The sequence below is a fragment of the Erythranthe guttata genome, chromosome 4 (genome assembly GCF_056151865.1).
Source record: "Erythranthe guttata isolate IM_541 chromosome 4, IM_541, whole genome shotgun sequence".
Lineage (NCBI taxonomy): Eukaryota > Viridiplantae > Streptophyta > Magnoliopsida > Lamiales > Phrymaceae > Erythranthe > Erythranthe guttata.
The window spans coordinates 17008315-17024923 of NC_142536.1; the positions used below are offsets into that span (position 1 = coordinate 17008315).

The 16609-nt window shown below is 37.8% G+C and overlaps 2 protein-coding genes across 2 annotated transcripts; both read right to left on the reverse strand.

Annotated features, from left to right (window-relative positions):
- Window positions 1-1181: 1181 nt before the first annotated feature.
- LOC105950392 (uncharacterized) lies at window positions 1182-13282 on the reverse strand. Its single transcript, XM_088817578.1, has 6 exons — window positions 10572-13282; window positions 9134-9716; window positions 8556-9032; window positions 4408-6500; window positions 4153-4350; window positions 1182-2407 (listed from the first exon to the last, which is right to left on the reverse strand). The coding sequence occupies exons 1-6, from the start codon at window positions 13233-13235 to the stop codon at window positions 1229-1231; spliced, it is 7194 nt and encodes a 2397-aa protein (XP_088673704.1). The 5' UTR covers window positions 13236-13282; the 3' UTR covers window positions 1182-1228.
- LOC105967929 (uncharacterized) lies at window positions 6474-8544 on the reverse strand. The gene is made up of 2 exons (XM_012992518.2): window positions 7176-8544; window positions 6474-6885 (listed from the first exon to the last, which is right to left on the reverse strand). Exons 1-2 carry the CDS (start codon window positions 8299-8301, stop codon window positions 6851-6853), a joined length of 1161 nt encoding a protein of 386 aa, XP_012847972.2. The 5' UTR covers window positions 8302-8544; the 3' UTR covers window positions 6474-6850.
- Window positions 13283-16609: the final 3327 nt, after the last annotated feature.

The window sequence follows — 16609 nt, forward strand, 5'->3', positions numbered from 1 at the left end:
GGGGGCTTGCAATCGTGGTTATAAAGAAGATGAAGTTGGGCAATGATATAATATTATTTAAGGGCATTTCAGACATTTTGGACAATTAATCTCAAGTAATACAGTACAATAAAGGGAACAAAATACCAAATAATTCATAAAGATATTATTAGTTTCATTCCAATACAATTATCCAAATGTCAATGTCAGACCCATTGTGAATCATCATTTTAGTCCCAGTACTACAGATTCCATCAGTAGTTATTTGTCCAACCCATCCATCCAAAAGGGTCCTAGGAGGATAATGTAATACTCTAAACATTATATTTTTTGAACATTATTTTAGCTGTTGTGTCATATGGGTAATTGTAATGAATTATGAAGAAAAAAAACATCCAATCTTAGGGTTTCTAATTTCATAAGATGTTGGTAATTCTCAATAACACATGGACCTTAAAGTTATTATGGTATACCTCAGGGGTTGATTGTAATTTTCCCTAGCAATATTGGTTGATTTGTTTTGTTTCTGTCACAAATGGACATCTCCTCGCTCATGTGTTTCTTAACTTACATCCAGTCCACTAATTAAAAGATCAACCAAAAATTATCCACAAATAAAAACCAAGTTAACGCTATTCTTATCTTGCAATTAATTAAATGCAATACAAGTAAATTTTTCTTTTGCCAAAAGATTTTTAGGGAAAATTACAGCCACTCCTCGACTATGTATTATGTTACGAAATATCCCTCCAGAGGTAAATTTAGGGATGTTAAATCGGTAAATCCGAACCAAAATTTCGGTACGCCAACATTTCATACCGTTTACCGAACTGAATATACGATTTGGTTCGGTAAATAACCGAATTACATAAATTTTATGTAAAAATATTTAAAAGGAGAGGTGGGTGTAATTACCCAAACAAGAGGGGTTTTTCGTAATTTGGCCATACCTCAGGGGTAGCCGTAATTTACCCAAGATTTTTATTATTCCATTATGAGTAAAAGTTTTTTGGGCATCGTTAAAACCTTGTGCGCCTACACAAGGAAAAAATATACCCCTACAATGGCAGTAAAGAATCAGAGAACTAAAATGTCTATTACAGAAAAGCCACATATAAGGGTAGAAAAGAAAATAACTAAAATTCTTAAAGAAAGCTACAACTTCTGAAATAACCAAAAGGACCCCAAAAAGGGGCGGATTCGAACTTACAAAACTTTTTGAACAAATTATATATTTGCCAGTCGTGACTCAATCTTCCCATGATGAACGGATGCGAACGTCAATATAATCGTTTCTCTTTTCTCTACTCTCTTCTATTTCCAATGCAACATTCACAACTGAAGGATTGCAGTCAACGACCTCAATCAATTCGAGAAATCCGTACGTAAATAGCCTCCGAGGAATTTCTTCTAACTTGTAGCAGTGTTTTATGCTTAGGCGCCTAAGCCATGGGAAGCAGCCATCTTCGGCCGTCCAATGCACCAAATCAGTGTCTTCAACTAGAAGGTATCTAAGCTCTCGGAATAATGCCGAGCCATGCATTTCCCATATGGAGCCTCGAAAGGCATGGCATTGTAACTTGAGCACTTCAAGATTCGGCAGCAAAGCAATCTCGTGCATATCTTCCCACGGATATCCAAATCCACTCAAACTTAACTTCTTAAGACGTTCGGGAAAAATTGAAAATTTAGGTGGAGCAACAACCTTAGTGTCGAACACGGGATTCACAACGACACATTTAAGTGATTTTAGTTCATTGAGATGAGAAACATGATCGAAGCAGTTCGAGGATTCAGAAGCATCAGGTGCAAATTCGATTCGAATTCCTAGTTTTTGTAGATTCGGCATTCCTTCAAAAACACCTTTCGTACAACTCTGAGGACTCACATCTAAAAGTGTTAAGAGGTTCGGCAAGAGAGACCCTTCACTAGGATTTGGTAGGTTTCTTCCAGTGACCTCAAGATGCTTCAATTCTTTCATATCCCATATCTCCATAGGTAGATACGATGAATAGTTCCCACCGGATTTTACGATGCAAAAATGTCGATGAACAATCAAGTACTCAAGTTTCCAGAGTTTGGATATGGAAGGAGGGAGTATCCCATTATAAGTGAGAGCAAGGTTCCTTAGTTGAATTAGTTTCAACACTTCAATTGGGAACTCGTAGAAACGGATTGTAAGAGCGTCCAATACCCTGAGCAACCTCAATTCGGAACATACCGGTACCGAGTATTGATGATATGGACCGGTACATAAAAGAGAACGTGTAGTTGAAACAGACGCCATTGAATTGTGCACGTCTTTGATACCGAACAAAACGTTGTTGTGAATGCACAATCGGCGTTGGTTTTCTATATCTCGTGCTAAACCATCGGCATAACTAGTTAAGACGTGTAAAAACTTGTTCCTCCTTGCTTCTTGTTGGGGCTAAATACCTAACACGCAAGTGCACGTATCGCAAACAAGTAGTAAAAGTGGACTCGTGAGAGTCGGATGTCGATCCCACAGGGAATACTCAAATTATCTAATCCTAAGTACCAAATTCTAACAATTATGATTTTTATCCAGCCTACGCAAAGTTGTCAAATTTAATCAACTAAATAATTAAACTAATTATGAATGCAATTAAACACGAGAAAATATCAATAAAAACGGACCTAGGATTTTATCTTCCCCCTATGCAAGAATTGCTCACCCAAAACCCCTCAATTATGAAATATATGATTCATGATTATTAACCCGAGACACTAATTTACTCATAACCCGCTGTCGCGTGCATTATGAGTCTATTATTCATAAACGATTCACTATATGTCTATGCAAACCAATTATAAATAAAGCATTAACTAACAAGTCTCGTAAATGGCTACCTAAGGTGATATCTGTATGTCTACGACACCACATGCAATTGACACACTCATCCGGTGAAAACTACTCGAAGGCTCTTCTACCTACCGTCTAATTATCAAAATAGCTCTGTCGAGTCAATGCCAATAATCACAGATAAAGCACATAAATTGATCAGGTTCATGCACTAACAATCATAACAAGTAGAAAAAATAATCATAAAATCATAATTGCATAATCTCAAGAAAACGGGATCACCATCCCCACATAGGGTTCCAATAAAATCCTAGATTAAAAACTTAGCTACTCGTAGTTCTTATGATAAAGAAAATAAAATAAATAAATAAAATAGGAAAAACTATGCTTGAATCTTCGTGGATCTTCTTTGCGTTTTGTGGTGTAAAATTTCGTGCTTATGGTGTAGAGACATGTTGCTTTTATAGGCTTTTCTTGATAAGGAAGTAGTAGAAACCTAATAGGAATCAATTTCCGCCACTTTCCCCCATCAGGACTTGTTCTTCGATTTTCGCCATGTTGGAGTCCGAATTTTGGAATATTGTGTAAATAAGAATTGTAGCCCTTGAAATAAGCTTTCCAATGCCGCCAAAATCACCTAATTCGGAGTTCGTATGAGAGAGATATCCTCGAAATCGTGGACACTGTCAAAGCTGTGGCGAGATTCCTTCTTCCAATTTGATTTGTTTCCTTATTTGCAACTTTTTCCTTTCTTTTTGATCTTTTTTCCTTCATGGACACCTAATTCTCGTTTTTCACCTATAAAACACAAAATCAATCAATTAAAGCACAAATATAATTAAATCTAAACAAAAAATCCACGTAAAGTTAACGTATTGAGTGTAATATCTACACTCAACACTTCTCTGAGGCATAGATGCCAAAAGGCGGAATGGAGGCTGTAAAAAACGAGTATATTGAAAAAACTCATTCTGCCTTTTCTTGCTGTTTCTCTGTAGTATAAATACATTAAGCATAATCCTAACTTCCCTAAACTAGAAGATCATGAATCAGAAAATTAAAGGGAATATATACATACAAGGAAATAACAATCTTTTCTCTCCATCGATAAAGATTAGACAAATATTATGCAATATTGTCAATACCCCCCCTCAAGTTGGAGCATGAGGATTTTGAATGCCCAACTTGCTCAGAATGAAATCAAATTGTCGTTTTCCCAAAGCCTTGGTGAAAATGTCTGCAAGCTGTAAAGTAGTATGCACGTATTGAGTTTGGATATTGCCTGCTTGTATCTCATTGCGTATAGTGTGACAGTCTACCTCAATATGCTTTGTGCGTTCGTGAAATACAGGATTTGCAGCAATGTGCAAAGCTGCTTGACTATCACAATGCAGACGCATAGGTTCAATTTGCGCCACACCAAGATCAAACAATAGACGTTTCAACCACTTCAATTCACACACGGCGGTTGCCATGGACCGATATTCTGCTTCTGCCGAAGAACGAGACACTGTTTGTTGCTTTTTAGTTTTCCAAGATATAGGTGACTGTCCAAGAAAAATAAAATATCCGCTTAATGAACGTCTAGTCAAGGGACAACTTGCCCAATCAGAGTCACAATAGCCATAGAGTTTCAAATCGCAATTAGCACGCATCAGTACACCTTGTCCAGGGTTTCCTTTCAAATATCGCACAACCCGTAATGCGGCTTCCCAGTGGTCATGCTTCGGACATTGCATGAATTGTGCAAGTATATGCACACAATAAGACAATTCGGGACGAGTAATCGTCAAGTAGATTAGTCGTCCTACCAAACGCCGATATTTTTCCGGATCAAGCAACTCAGCCGTTTGAGACAATGCTAATTTATGATTTTCTTCGAGCGGAGTACCGACGGGCTTAGCTCCCAATAGGCCTGCCTCAGCAATAATGTCGAGCGTATATTTCCGCTGACATAAGAAGATACCGTTTGAGTTTCGGGCAACTTCGATGCCCAAGAAATATTTCAATTTCCCCAAATCCTTCATATGAAAACACTTGCTCAAATAATCTTTGAATTTCTGCACACTCACTTCATCATTCCCAGAAATAATTAGATCGTCAACATAGATGAGAACGTTGAGGCGAATCACTCGATCATTGTAAATAAACAAAGAATAGTCAGAATTAGACTGTTTGAATCCGTAATTGGTCAAGGCCGTAGTCAGCTTGGCGAACCAACATCTTGGTGCTTGGCGCAATCCGTATAAAGACTTTCGGAGTCGGCATACCTTTCCTGGTGTTGGCGGAGTAAAACCAGGTGGCATTTTCATGTAAACCTCTTCATTCAATTCTCCATGCAAAAACGCATTGTGAACATCCATTTGATGTAATTCCCAATTTCTCGCAGCGGCAATAGCCAGGAACGTACGAACAGTGACTATTTTTGCCGTGGGGGCAAAAGTCTCACTATAATCCAACCCTTCAACTTGTTTGTTGCCAAGAATTACTAATCGCGCCTTACATCTTTCGATGCTTCCATCCGAATTGTACTTTATCTTGTACACCCATTTGTTGCCGATTGCCTTCTTCCCGGGAGGCAAGTCTTCTACTGTCCATGTCCCACTATTTTCAAGAGCATGTATCTCTTTTCTCATTGCCTCTTTCCACCGTTCATCTTTTATTGCCTCACCATAAGAATTAGGTTCATGACCTGTATCAACAGCTGCTAGAAAAGAACGATGCGATAGAGAAAATTTGTCACAATTGACATAATTTGCAATGGGATAAGGAGTACCTGAGGATTTTGATTGGAGTGATGAACTCGCGGGGGGGCTCACTTGAATTGTATTGGTCACATAGTCTTTCAATCGAACAGAGGAATGTTTAACTCTTTTTCCTTTACCGAGTTCCTCTTCAGATACAACTGGTAGCTCAACATCATCGCCCCCGTTATCTTTTTCTCCAGTATCTTCACAAGTGACTGTTTGTTCAATATTACTTCTCTCAGCAGCGTTTTCTTTCTCCAAATTCGAGATGGTAGTGTGTTCCATGTCATTGAATTCGTCATCGGCACAACATTCCGCAATCTCATCTGTGGTCAAAGAAGAATTTGTGACACTCGTGTCTACATATGGAAATTGCGTTTCATCAAAAAAGACGTCTCTCGAAACAAAGAAAGTCTCATTTTCCAAATCATATAATCTCCAGCCCTTCTTCCCAAGCGGGTACCCGACAAAGATGCACTTGCGACTTCGACTAGCAAATTTATCTCCATCTCGATTTTGATTATGGACATAGCTCAAACACCCAAAAGTTCGTATATGTTTGTAGTCAGGCCCTTGTCCGTACAATATCTCATATGGTGTTTTCCCTTCCAACAAGACAGACGGTGTCCTATTGATTAAATATCCAGCTGTAAGAACACATTCACCCCAAAATTTAATGGGCAAATGTGCCTGAAAGCGTAGCGCTCTTGCTACATTCAGAATATGACGATGTTTTCTTTCCACACGCCCATTTTGTTGGGGTACTCCAACGCACGAAGTCTGATGCAAAATACCATGTTCGGCAAAATAATCTCGTAAACACATAAACTCGGTTCCATTATCACTTCTAACGACTTTCACATTTTTTTCAAATTGCCGTTTAATCATGACAATAAAATTTCTAAGAACACAAGCAACATCAGTTTTCCTATTCAACAAAAATATCCAAACTGCACGAGAACAATCATCAACAATAGTCAAGAAATAAACAGCTCCACATGAAGCAGGAATTCGGTAGGGTCCCCACAAGTCACAATGAATCAAATCAAAACATTCTTTAGCTTTATTTTCACTGGAAAAAAATACGTCTCTTGTTTGTTTAGCTCTAAAGCAAATGTCACAAGGTTTATTTCCAACGCTACCAATCCTTCTATTTAAACTTACTTCAGAAATTAAATCTACTATTCTAGGAGAGGGATGACCCATTCTTCTATGCCACAACTCGAACAATCCGTTGGCAGTAGTCGAGTATACTCGCACCGGAGTGACCTCTTTAAGAAAATAAAGCCCCTCCCGTTGTTCACCCGCTCCAATCAGCATCCTCGAAGTGCGGTCCTGTATAGCACAGACTTTATCAGTGAAATGGAAAATACAGTTAGAATCAAGAGCGAGCTGTGATACAGAAATCAAGTTGCACTTTAATTCAGGAACAAAAAGAACATTGTGAAGTTTAAGTTTTTCTCCAAAATTCACAATTCCTTCTTTCAAGGCCAAAGTTTTGGCTCCGTTCGGCAATCCAACAGAGCATGCTGCAATCTTGTGCACATGAGTCAAACATTCATATGTCCCGGTCATGTGATGTGAAGCTCCTGAGTCAATAATCCAAAGTAACGAGTTATTCTTACCCGTCAATCTTTCCGTATTACCATCTTTGTGAGAATCCAAGATGTTGAGGAGAGCGGACCACTGTTCATTACTGAGGCCGGTAATTCCAGTTCTATCGGAATTTGTCACAATATTTCTTGTTACATCAAAACTCGGAGTTTGTGCTGCGTGGGCTCGAGCTGCACCTCCACGCCCCCTTCCATAATTTTGTTGAGTACCACGACCATTTGTACTACCGCGTCCTCCAGTTGTTGTACGGGGTCTCTCACCCCACCACTCCGGGTACCCAATTCGTTGGAAACAATTTTCAGCATCGTGTCCCTTTCTTTTGCAAATCGAGCACGTCGAAGGCTTCTCCTTTCTCTCCCCCCCTGAATTTCGACCGGCCTGCACCACGAAGCTCATGGGGTTCCCTCTTTCTTCCTTCGTCGAAGTCATTATTTGCACCTGCTCTTGCTGCACCACCATGGCGTAAACTCGATTCAGATTGGGTAATGACTCGGCACTCAATATATTGGACCGTACTGTTTCATATCCACCTTCGTCGAGTCCCATTAAGAATTGATGGATTCTTTCTTCTTCTCGTTTCTTGTTCAACTTAGTGGTAACATTGCACTTGCACCCCGCGCATTCACATACTGGAATTGGATCATAATTGTTCAATTCATCCCAAAGAGACTTGAGCCGACCATAGTAAGTAACAATACTCTGCCCATTTTGTTTGCAATTTGCAAGGTCTGATCTTATTTGTTGTACTCGAGGACCATTGCTCACAGAGAAACGTTGTTTTATTTCTTCCCAAAGATCTTTCACATCTTCCATGTAGGATATGGTAGATCGAAGTGTTGGTTCAATGGTGTTAAAAATCCATGAAACAAGCATTGAATTAACACTCCACCAATCTTCAATATCTGGTGAATCATCGGTGGGACGTTCGATGGTTCCGTCAACGAAGCCATATTTCTTCTTGGCTCGCAAAGATGTGCGCACAGCCCGTGCCCATTCGTCGTAATTTTCGCCTTTCAGCCGTACTTGGGTAATAACATTACCCGGGTTGTCGTTTGACGTCAATGTATAAGGCCCCGACATCTTCTTGTCAGTGGTGTTTGATCCTCCAACGCCACTTTTGTTTTCTTCACCAGTCATGGTGAATTTCGTCAAGTCTTATCCTCGCTCTGGTACCATGTAAAAAACGAGTATATTGAAAAAACTCATTCTGCCTTTTCTTGCTGTTTCTCTGTAGTATAAATACATTAAGCATAATCCTAACTTCCCTAAACTAGAAGATCATGAATCAGAAAATTAAAGGGAATATATACATACAAGGAAATAACAATCTTTTCTCTCCATCGATAAAGATTAGACAAATATTATGCAATATTGTCAATAGAGGCCGCAACTTTTGATTCCATTGAGGGAGGTTCTCTTGCGAACCATAGCAACATTTTTGGAGACAAGACCCCTCAAACATTCCCAAGCTAAATATTCTGAAGTCTCGAACGGCTTTACTTCAAGAAACCCCTCGGCGCTCCATAAGTTGATGAGTTTCGAGAGCGCTATATCATAATCTTGAGGGAAAGCTCCCATATAGAGAAAGCATGGTTTTAAATGTTGAGGCAAGTAAATGTAGCTTGGAAGTAGTACCTTTGAAATTTTCTCGTATGCATCAAAGAAAACAGAATTTTGTTTTTCAGCTACCTTGTTCCAGTACTTTACAGTCTTTTCGGATTTGGACAGGATATCGGCAACAGCGACAATTGTAAGAGGAAGACCTTCACATTTCTCTGCAATCTTTTTTCCTGCTTTCTCAAGTTCGTACGAGCACGATTCTTCACCGCCATCCCGACTAGCGAGACGATTTCGAGTTCCTTTGACAACTGATGCACAATCGTGTATACGCAAGAGATAATTTCATCGGATAATCCAACCAAAGTTGACTTTTTTCCACCAAACTCTGTTCTTGATGAAACAGAATCACCATCATCATCATCATCTTCTTCTTCTTCTTCTGCCAACGAGTCGTTGCTTAATTCTTTAACGTACTCATCTTTCAGCTTCGTCGTCTTTCGGGTGTAGGAATCGATATCTTGTTTTACTTCCTGCAAATCCAAGGAGAACAACGACGGCGGGCCATCAGATTGTGAGAGGAGAAACTGATTCAAGACATGTGATTCAATTTTATCCTCCAATTTATATGCTGCTTCTCTGATCTGTACATCGAGTGAATATATCCTTTGACTAGTGCTGCTGCTGGTGCTGTCATCCAATCTTCGAAGACATTCTTGTAAAGAATCGAATTCGAGGATTTCCGGTAAGAACTTCTTTCGGGATCCTCTTTCATGGCTGCTGTCCACACCCAGCATTTCGTGAAGAACTTCAGACAACGATCTTGTGCTGCTATCCATTCTTTGTTCTTGTTCTTTTAAGGTTTCGAAATCTATGAACTCTGTAAAAGGAGGAAGAATCGAGATTTGGGGAGAGTTTAGAAGGCGGTCTATCGTTTGCCGGAGAGAAATCACGGCAGCATAAGCCATTGATTGTTCTTTCTCTTGGCACCGAAACTGGAAGATATCGAACAACAGATTTCTTGATTTCAAACAAGAGAGCTAACTATAATTTTTATCTTATTTTTAGGACAAATTGCAGGTCGCCCCCTGTAAATCTCTAAATTTAAAATAATGAATGTCCCCCTTCAAAATGTTATTCTTGTTGCACATAGCCCCATAGCAAAATTTCAATGGACTGTTTTCCGGAATCGAGTGTTTTTATTGCACATTGCCCCTAATTTTTTTTTGTACGTTGCCCCTTTAAGATTTTAGTTTTGGTGCACAATGCCAACTTGTAATTGGCTTTTGGAGCAAAGTGCAATTAAAACAATATTACGAAGGGGTTATCCCTTTTTTGAATTTTTAGGGAGAAAAGTGCAATAATAAAAAAAATTATAGGGGTGAATTGCATCTTGTCCTAACTTTTATTATACATTGATTGTTTGGTATGGAATTTTACATATTCTATTTATTTGTTTGTTTGTCTCCATCTAATAATTGTCATTCTATATTTCGATTCGGATTTCAGACCAAGTCCAACCACATGAAACAAAGCTATGTTCTAAAATAATGTGTAGTTGTTGTTGAATAATGGTAGTCCATTGTTTGGTTAAGACAAAAAATAAATTAAAAAAATAAATAATAAAACAGCAACATAGTTGTTATAAGGTAGCAATATTCGAACTTGGAGCTTTAATTAAACTCCAAAAACAATACAAAATACAAAACCAAGTACAAACAATGAAATTGATTAAAATCGAAACTCTGGCCTCCAACCGCTCTGAGCAACATGTTCCATTCTTCAAGAAAATAATTTATTCATTCCAATAAATTTTATTACAATAAAATTAATTAACCAACCATTTAAACAGAAGAATAGACATAGACTTTAGGGAAATTTCTATCTTTTTTCCGCTCCTCCTCTTGCATTTGCTTTACACAAGCCACAGCTGAAGCGTTACAGTCAACCAACTCTATATTTAGCCGAATATATAAATCCCGAGGAATCTGTTCTAGTTTGTGGCAGTTTTTCAATGTTAAGTGCTCAAGACATCGAAACGTCTTAAATCCGGCCGTCCATTCAACCAGATCAGAGTCTTCAATTAAAAGTACCTCAAGCGATCGAAACGACTTGTCTTGAGTTTCCCATTTCGCCCCTCGAAAGGCGTAGCGTCGCAGTTTCAACACATGAAGGCACGGCAATGAAGCAATCTTGCTTATGTCTTCCCATGGATATCCGAACCCACTCAAACTCAACTTTGCAAGTCTCGAGTATATATTAGTGAAAAGCGGAGCTGGTGGGCCCACAACAACCTCAGACCTAGGAATAGGATTCACAACGACACATTTCACCGTTCGTGTATGATTAGAAACAGCATCGAACCAGTTTAATGATTTAGCATCGTGATCGTGTGCCAAATCGAATCGGATTCCTAGCTTTTCTAGACGAGGGATTCTTTCAAGAATCTCCTTTCTACAACAATGGGGGCTTATATCTAAAAGTGTTGAGAGATTTAGTAAGATAGCTCCACAGGGATCGGGGAGATTGCTTCCTGTGATCTGAAGATGCTTTAGTTCTTGCATATCCCATATCTCCATTGGCAAATACGACGATTTTATACAAGATTTAATGATGTTTAAATGTCGAAGGATAATCAAGAATTGAAGGTTTCGAAGTTTGGATATTGAAGGAGGGAGATTTCCGTCATAAGTGAGGGCAAGGTACCTTAGCTGAACTAGTTTCAGTACCTCCATTGGGAATTCGTACATACGGATTGTAAGAGCATCAAATACCCTTAACAACCTTAAATATTCCAAACAAATAGGTACCGGATATTTGTGATACGGACCAAAACATAGGAGTGAACGCGTGTTTGAAATGGATGCTATGGACTCGTACACATCTTTGTTGGCAAATAGAATACTTTTGTGGATGCACAATCGGCGTTGGTGTTCTATACCCTCTCCTAAACTAGTGTCGTAACTATTTACGACACGGGAAAATTTGTTCTTCTCAGCTTCTCTCTTACATAAATGCCAAAAGACAGAATGGAGACCGCAAGTTTTGAAATTGTATAGTGAATAATTATAAGGCGAATTGGACCTCTTTTGATGGACGATAACAAGGCTTTTCGAAACAAGCTCCTTCAAACACTCCATTGAAAACGATTCTATGGTTCTTGATGGATCAACTGGTTCGAGAAATCCCTCGACACTCAACAACTTGATAAGCTTGGAGCGAGGAATCTCGTAATTTGGAGGGAAAACTCCCATATAAAGAAAGCACGCTTTTAAATGTTGAGGTAAGTATTCATAGCTTGAAAATAGTACCTTCAGTATTTGATCGTTTGCGTCCATGAAAACTGCATTTTCTTTCTCTGCTACTTGTTTCCAGTACTTTGGAGTCCGGTCAGCTTTAGATAGTATCTCGGCAACTATGACGACTAGAAGAGGAAGACCTTCACAATTTTCGGCAATCTTCTTTCCGGCTCTCTCAAGATCGAGAGGGCAAGGCATTTCATCGAACACCTTGTGACGAAGAAGATCCCAACTTTCTTCTTTATTCAGCAACCGAATTTGGTAATTATTGCTATCGCTAACATAGTAAGGTACTAGTTGTAGCCTACTTGTCAGCAAGACTCGGCTTCCGTTTTTGTTGTTTGGAAGCAACCTCCTCAAATCTCCCCACACCTGATTATTCCATACATCATCCAACACAATCAAGTATCTCTTGCCCTTGAAATTTGGGTACATGATTCTTTTCAAGTCGTACAATGATCTCAAACCTCCTTCCTTGAGCACTTCCTCAATCTCAGGATTCATTTGAGCTAGAATACTTTGCAGGATCTGTTTTAGCTCATACTTTTGGCCTACGTTGACAAAAGCTCGACAATCAAAATGGCTCGAGATTAATGGATCTTCAAAAAGTTCCATAGCAAGAGTAGTCTTACCAATGCCCGCCATTCCAACGAGAGAGACAGACGTGTAGTAATTATATGTGTCCGTTCGATCTAGAAGCCGCATTTGGATTTCTCGAAATTGATCAGAAAGTCCAACCATCGTTGACTTTTTTCCAGGGAAACCAATTCTTGATAAAACGGCATCTTCTTCTTCACGGGCTGAGTTGTTGAGTTCGTTAATGTACTCGCATTCCATCTTCTTGATTGTTTCGTTGAAGGAATCAATCTCTTGCTTTACTTCCTCCATTTCTACGGAGAGATTCGATGGATGAGTGATCTCATGATCTTCATCACGGCTTTGTTCGTATTGAGAAAGGAACTGATTAGAGAGATGGGATTCGATTACATCTTCCAATTTGCGTACTTTCTCTCCGATTTCATCATCCAAAGCGTTTACTCTCTCGTTGTTTTTGTTGTTGCAGCTGTCGAATCTTTTGAGGACTTCTTGTAAGGATTGAACATGTTTGTATGCAGATTTTATGAATTTCTTTGAGGGTGGAACGAGGGATATTTGAGAAGAATTTAGAAGGCGCTCGATTGTCTGTTTAAGAGATATCACAGCAGCATAAGCCATTTTTCTCCTCTCTCTCTCTCTTTCTCTCTCTAAAACAAATTTAAGTAAAGGCCTGCTCAGAGATGCAATATGTCAACCATTTGAAATAGTATTTATTTTATTTATTTATTTTTTGTATCTACAGCTTGTCTTCCAAGAAACTGCTGGACAGTTAAGTAATCAATATTTCTTTCACTTTTTTATATCCTTTTTTGTGCACATAACACAACGGAATATACTACGTAAATTGATTACTTAATTGTCCAATGATGGCCAGCATTTCCTTGGAAGACAAGCTGTAGATACAAAAAAATAAAATAATAAAATAAATACCATTTCAACTGGTTGACTCACTGCATGCATCTCTAAGCTTGCCTTCATAAAATTCATTAAGCAATGCTTTTAATGAAATTTGTGTGTGAGAGAGAAAGAAAGAAAGAAAGAGAGAGAGAGAGAGGAGAGAAATGGCTTATGCTGCTGTGATATCTCTTAAACAGACAATCGAGCGCCTTCTAAATTCTTCTCAAATGTCCCTCGTTTCACCTTCAAAGAAATTCATAAAATCCAGGTATAAACGTGTTCAATCCATACAATAAGTCCTCAAAAGATTCGACAGCTGCAACAACAAAAACAAGAAGTCTATGTCAATTCTTTTGTTTAAATCGTTAGTTAATTAATTTTAGGGCAAATTGCACACCACCTCCTAAAAATTTCTATTTTTTGCACTTTACCCCTCAAAATTTTAAAAAGTGAATGTCTCTTTCACAATGTTATTCTTGTTGCGCATTATCCACATAGAAATTTTTTGATGGATTATTCATCTTAATTGAGTATATTTGTTGCATGTGGCCCTTTTTATATGTTATTTTTGTTGCACGTTACCCCTTAAGACATTATCTTTTTGCACATTGCCTCTTTAAATTGTTATTTTTGTTGCACAATGCCCACTAAAAATAGGCTTATGGGGCAAAGTGCAACCAAAATAATATTTTAAAGGTGATTTATCCAGTTTTTTTATTTTTTTTTTGGGAAAATGCGAAAATGGGAAATTTGTAGGGATGAAGTGCATTTTGTCATATTAGTTTTCCCCAATTGAATACAAGGGTTCTTTTCTCTCTCCAGAAATTCTCTCCTCCCTTTAAATGGCTGAAGTAAGAAAAATTGTTCAAATTTGATATTAGAATAAATAGATAATTTAGTCGTATTCCGCGGCAACGGCGCCAAAAACTTGTTGGTGTGAATACCTAACACGCAAGTGCACGTATCGCAAAAAAATAGTAAAAGTGGACTCGTGAGAGTCGGATGTCGATCCCACAGGGAATACTCAAATTATCTAATCCTAAGTACCAAATTCTAACAATTATGATTTTTATCCAGCCTACGCAAGGTTGTCAAATTTAATCAACTAAATAAATTAAACTAATTATAAAAGCACATAAACAAGAGAAAATATCAATATAAAAACGGATCTAGGATTTTATCTTCCCCCTATGCGGTAATTCGTCACCAATTAAACCTCTATCATGCAAGTTACGATTCCCGATTATTAACCCGAGACAATCAATTACTCATAACCCGCTGTCGCGCGTATTATGAGTCTATTATTTATAACCGATTCACTATATGTCTATGCAAACCAATTATGAATAAAACATTAAATAACAAGTCTCGTAAACGGCTACCTAAGGTATTATCTATATGTCTACGATAATACATGCAATTAACACACTCATCCGGTGAAAACTACTCGAATGCTCTTCTATCCCTGTTCTAATTATTAAAACGATATGTCAATCAATTCTAACAATAACACATAGCAACATAAATTAGCTAAGTTCATGCGCTAAATAAGATCAAATAGAAGACATAATCATGGAATTTAAACTTGCATAATATTAGAAAAATAGGTTTGAATCACCACATAGGGCTCAAATAAAATCCTAGATTAAAAGCTTAGCTACTCGTAATTCTTATGATAAACAAAATAAAAATAAAAGAAATAAGAAAAACTATGCTTGAGTCTTCGTTGATCTTCGTTCTTCGCGTTTTGTGGTGTGAAATTTTCGTCCTTATGGTGTAGAGACTAGTTGCATTTATAGGCTTTTCTTGATAAGGAAGTAGTGGAAACCTAATAGGAATCAATTTCCGCCACTTTCCCCCACCAGGATTTGTTCGTCGATTTGTGCCATGTTGGAGTCCGAATTTTGGAATATTGTGTAAATAAGAATTGTAGCCCTTGAAATTAGCTTTCCAATGCCGGCACAATCACCTAATTCGGAGTTCGTATGAGAGAGATATGCTCGAAATGGTGGACATTGTCAAAGCTGTGGCGAGATTCCTTCTTCCAATTTGATTTGTTTCCTTATTTGCAACTTTTTCCTTTCTTTTTGATCTTTTTTTCTTCATGTACACCTAATTTTCGTTTTTCACCTATAAAACACAAAATCAATCAATTAAAGCACAAATATAATTAAATCTAAACAAAAGATCCACGTAAAGTAAACGTATTGAGTGTAATATCTACACTCAACACACCCCCAAACTTGAACTTTTGCTTGTCCTCAAGCAAAATCTAATCGTAAGCAAAAAACTCAACTACCGCATCTTATCACATAGATTAATGACCAACTTCACGTTTTCAGAACTTGTAATTATAATGAAAATTCTTAGGCATTTGCAAGCTCAAAATTCAAAAGCACTTAGTCACTTACCATAGCCAAAAACCACAAATCATGCAATTGCTTCAAGCATCCAATATTTGTAAATTAAAGATAGAAAAAAGTTATGCTTACATGTATATGTTTGACTCCAAATACTCACCAAAATATTCTACTCTACTAATATCGAACATTAAGCTATTGGGATCATTGGGGCTTTTTGGCTTTCAATTGTTAGGCTATTTGGTTCGAGGTAGGAAATATGGGTATATGTGGCTATTCTTCTTGAATTGAGGTGATTACGCCAAAATTTGAAAGATAGGCGTTTGAAACAATGAATTCACCTCTAAGGACTTTAATAAACTCGATTCTTAAGAGTTCAAAAGTCTCCACTTTTGCTCTTAAGACAATGGATCGAGCTTTCAAAACAATTCAACAACTAGTCCTTACTTCTCCATTATATTCTCTTCTTCTTCTTTTTCTCTTTTCTTTTTTTTTTTTTTCTTTTTTTTTCTTTTTTTTTTTTTATATATATAGAAGCATATATATTTGTCCTTTTTTTTTCGAAGAAGAAGGACCTTATAAAAATTTTCGACCGAACTTCAAGGGTTAATTTTTCAAAAATCTCCACTTTTCTACCTTATACACTTTGGCTAAAAGAAAGAACACCTTTTCTCCGAGGCTCAAATCAAGGTTCTAATGATAATTTCGATAAAAAGGTCGGCTTGAAAGGCTCAA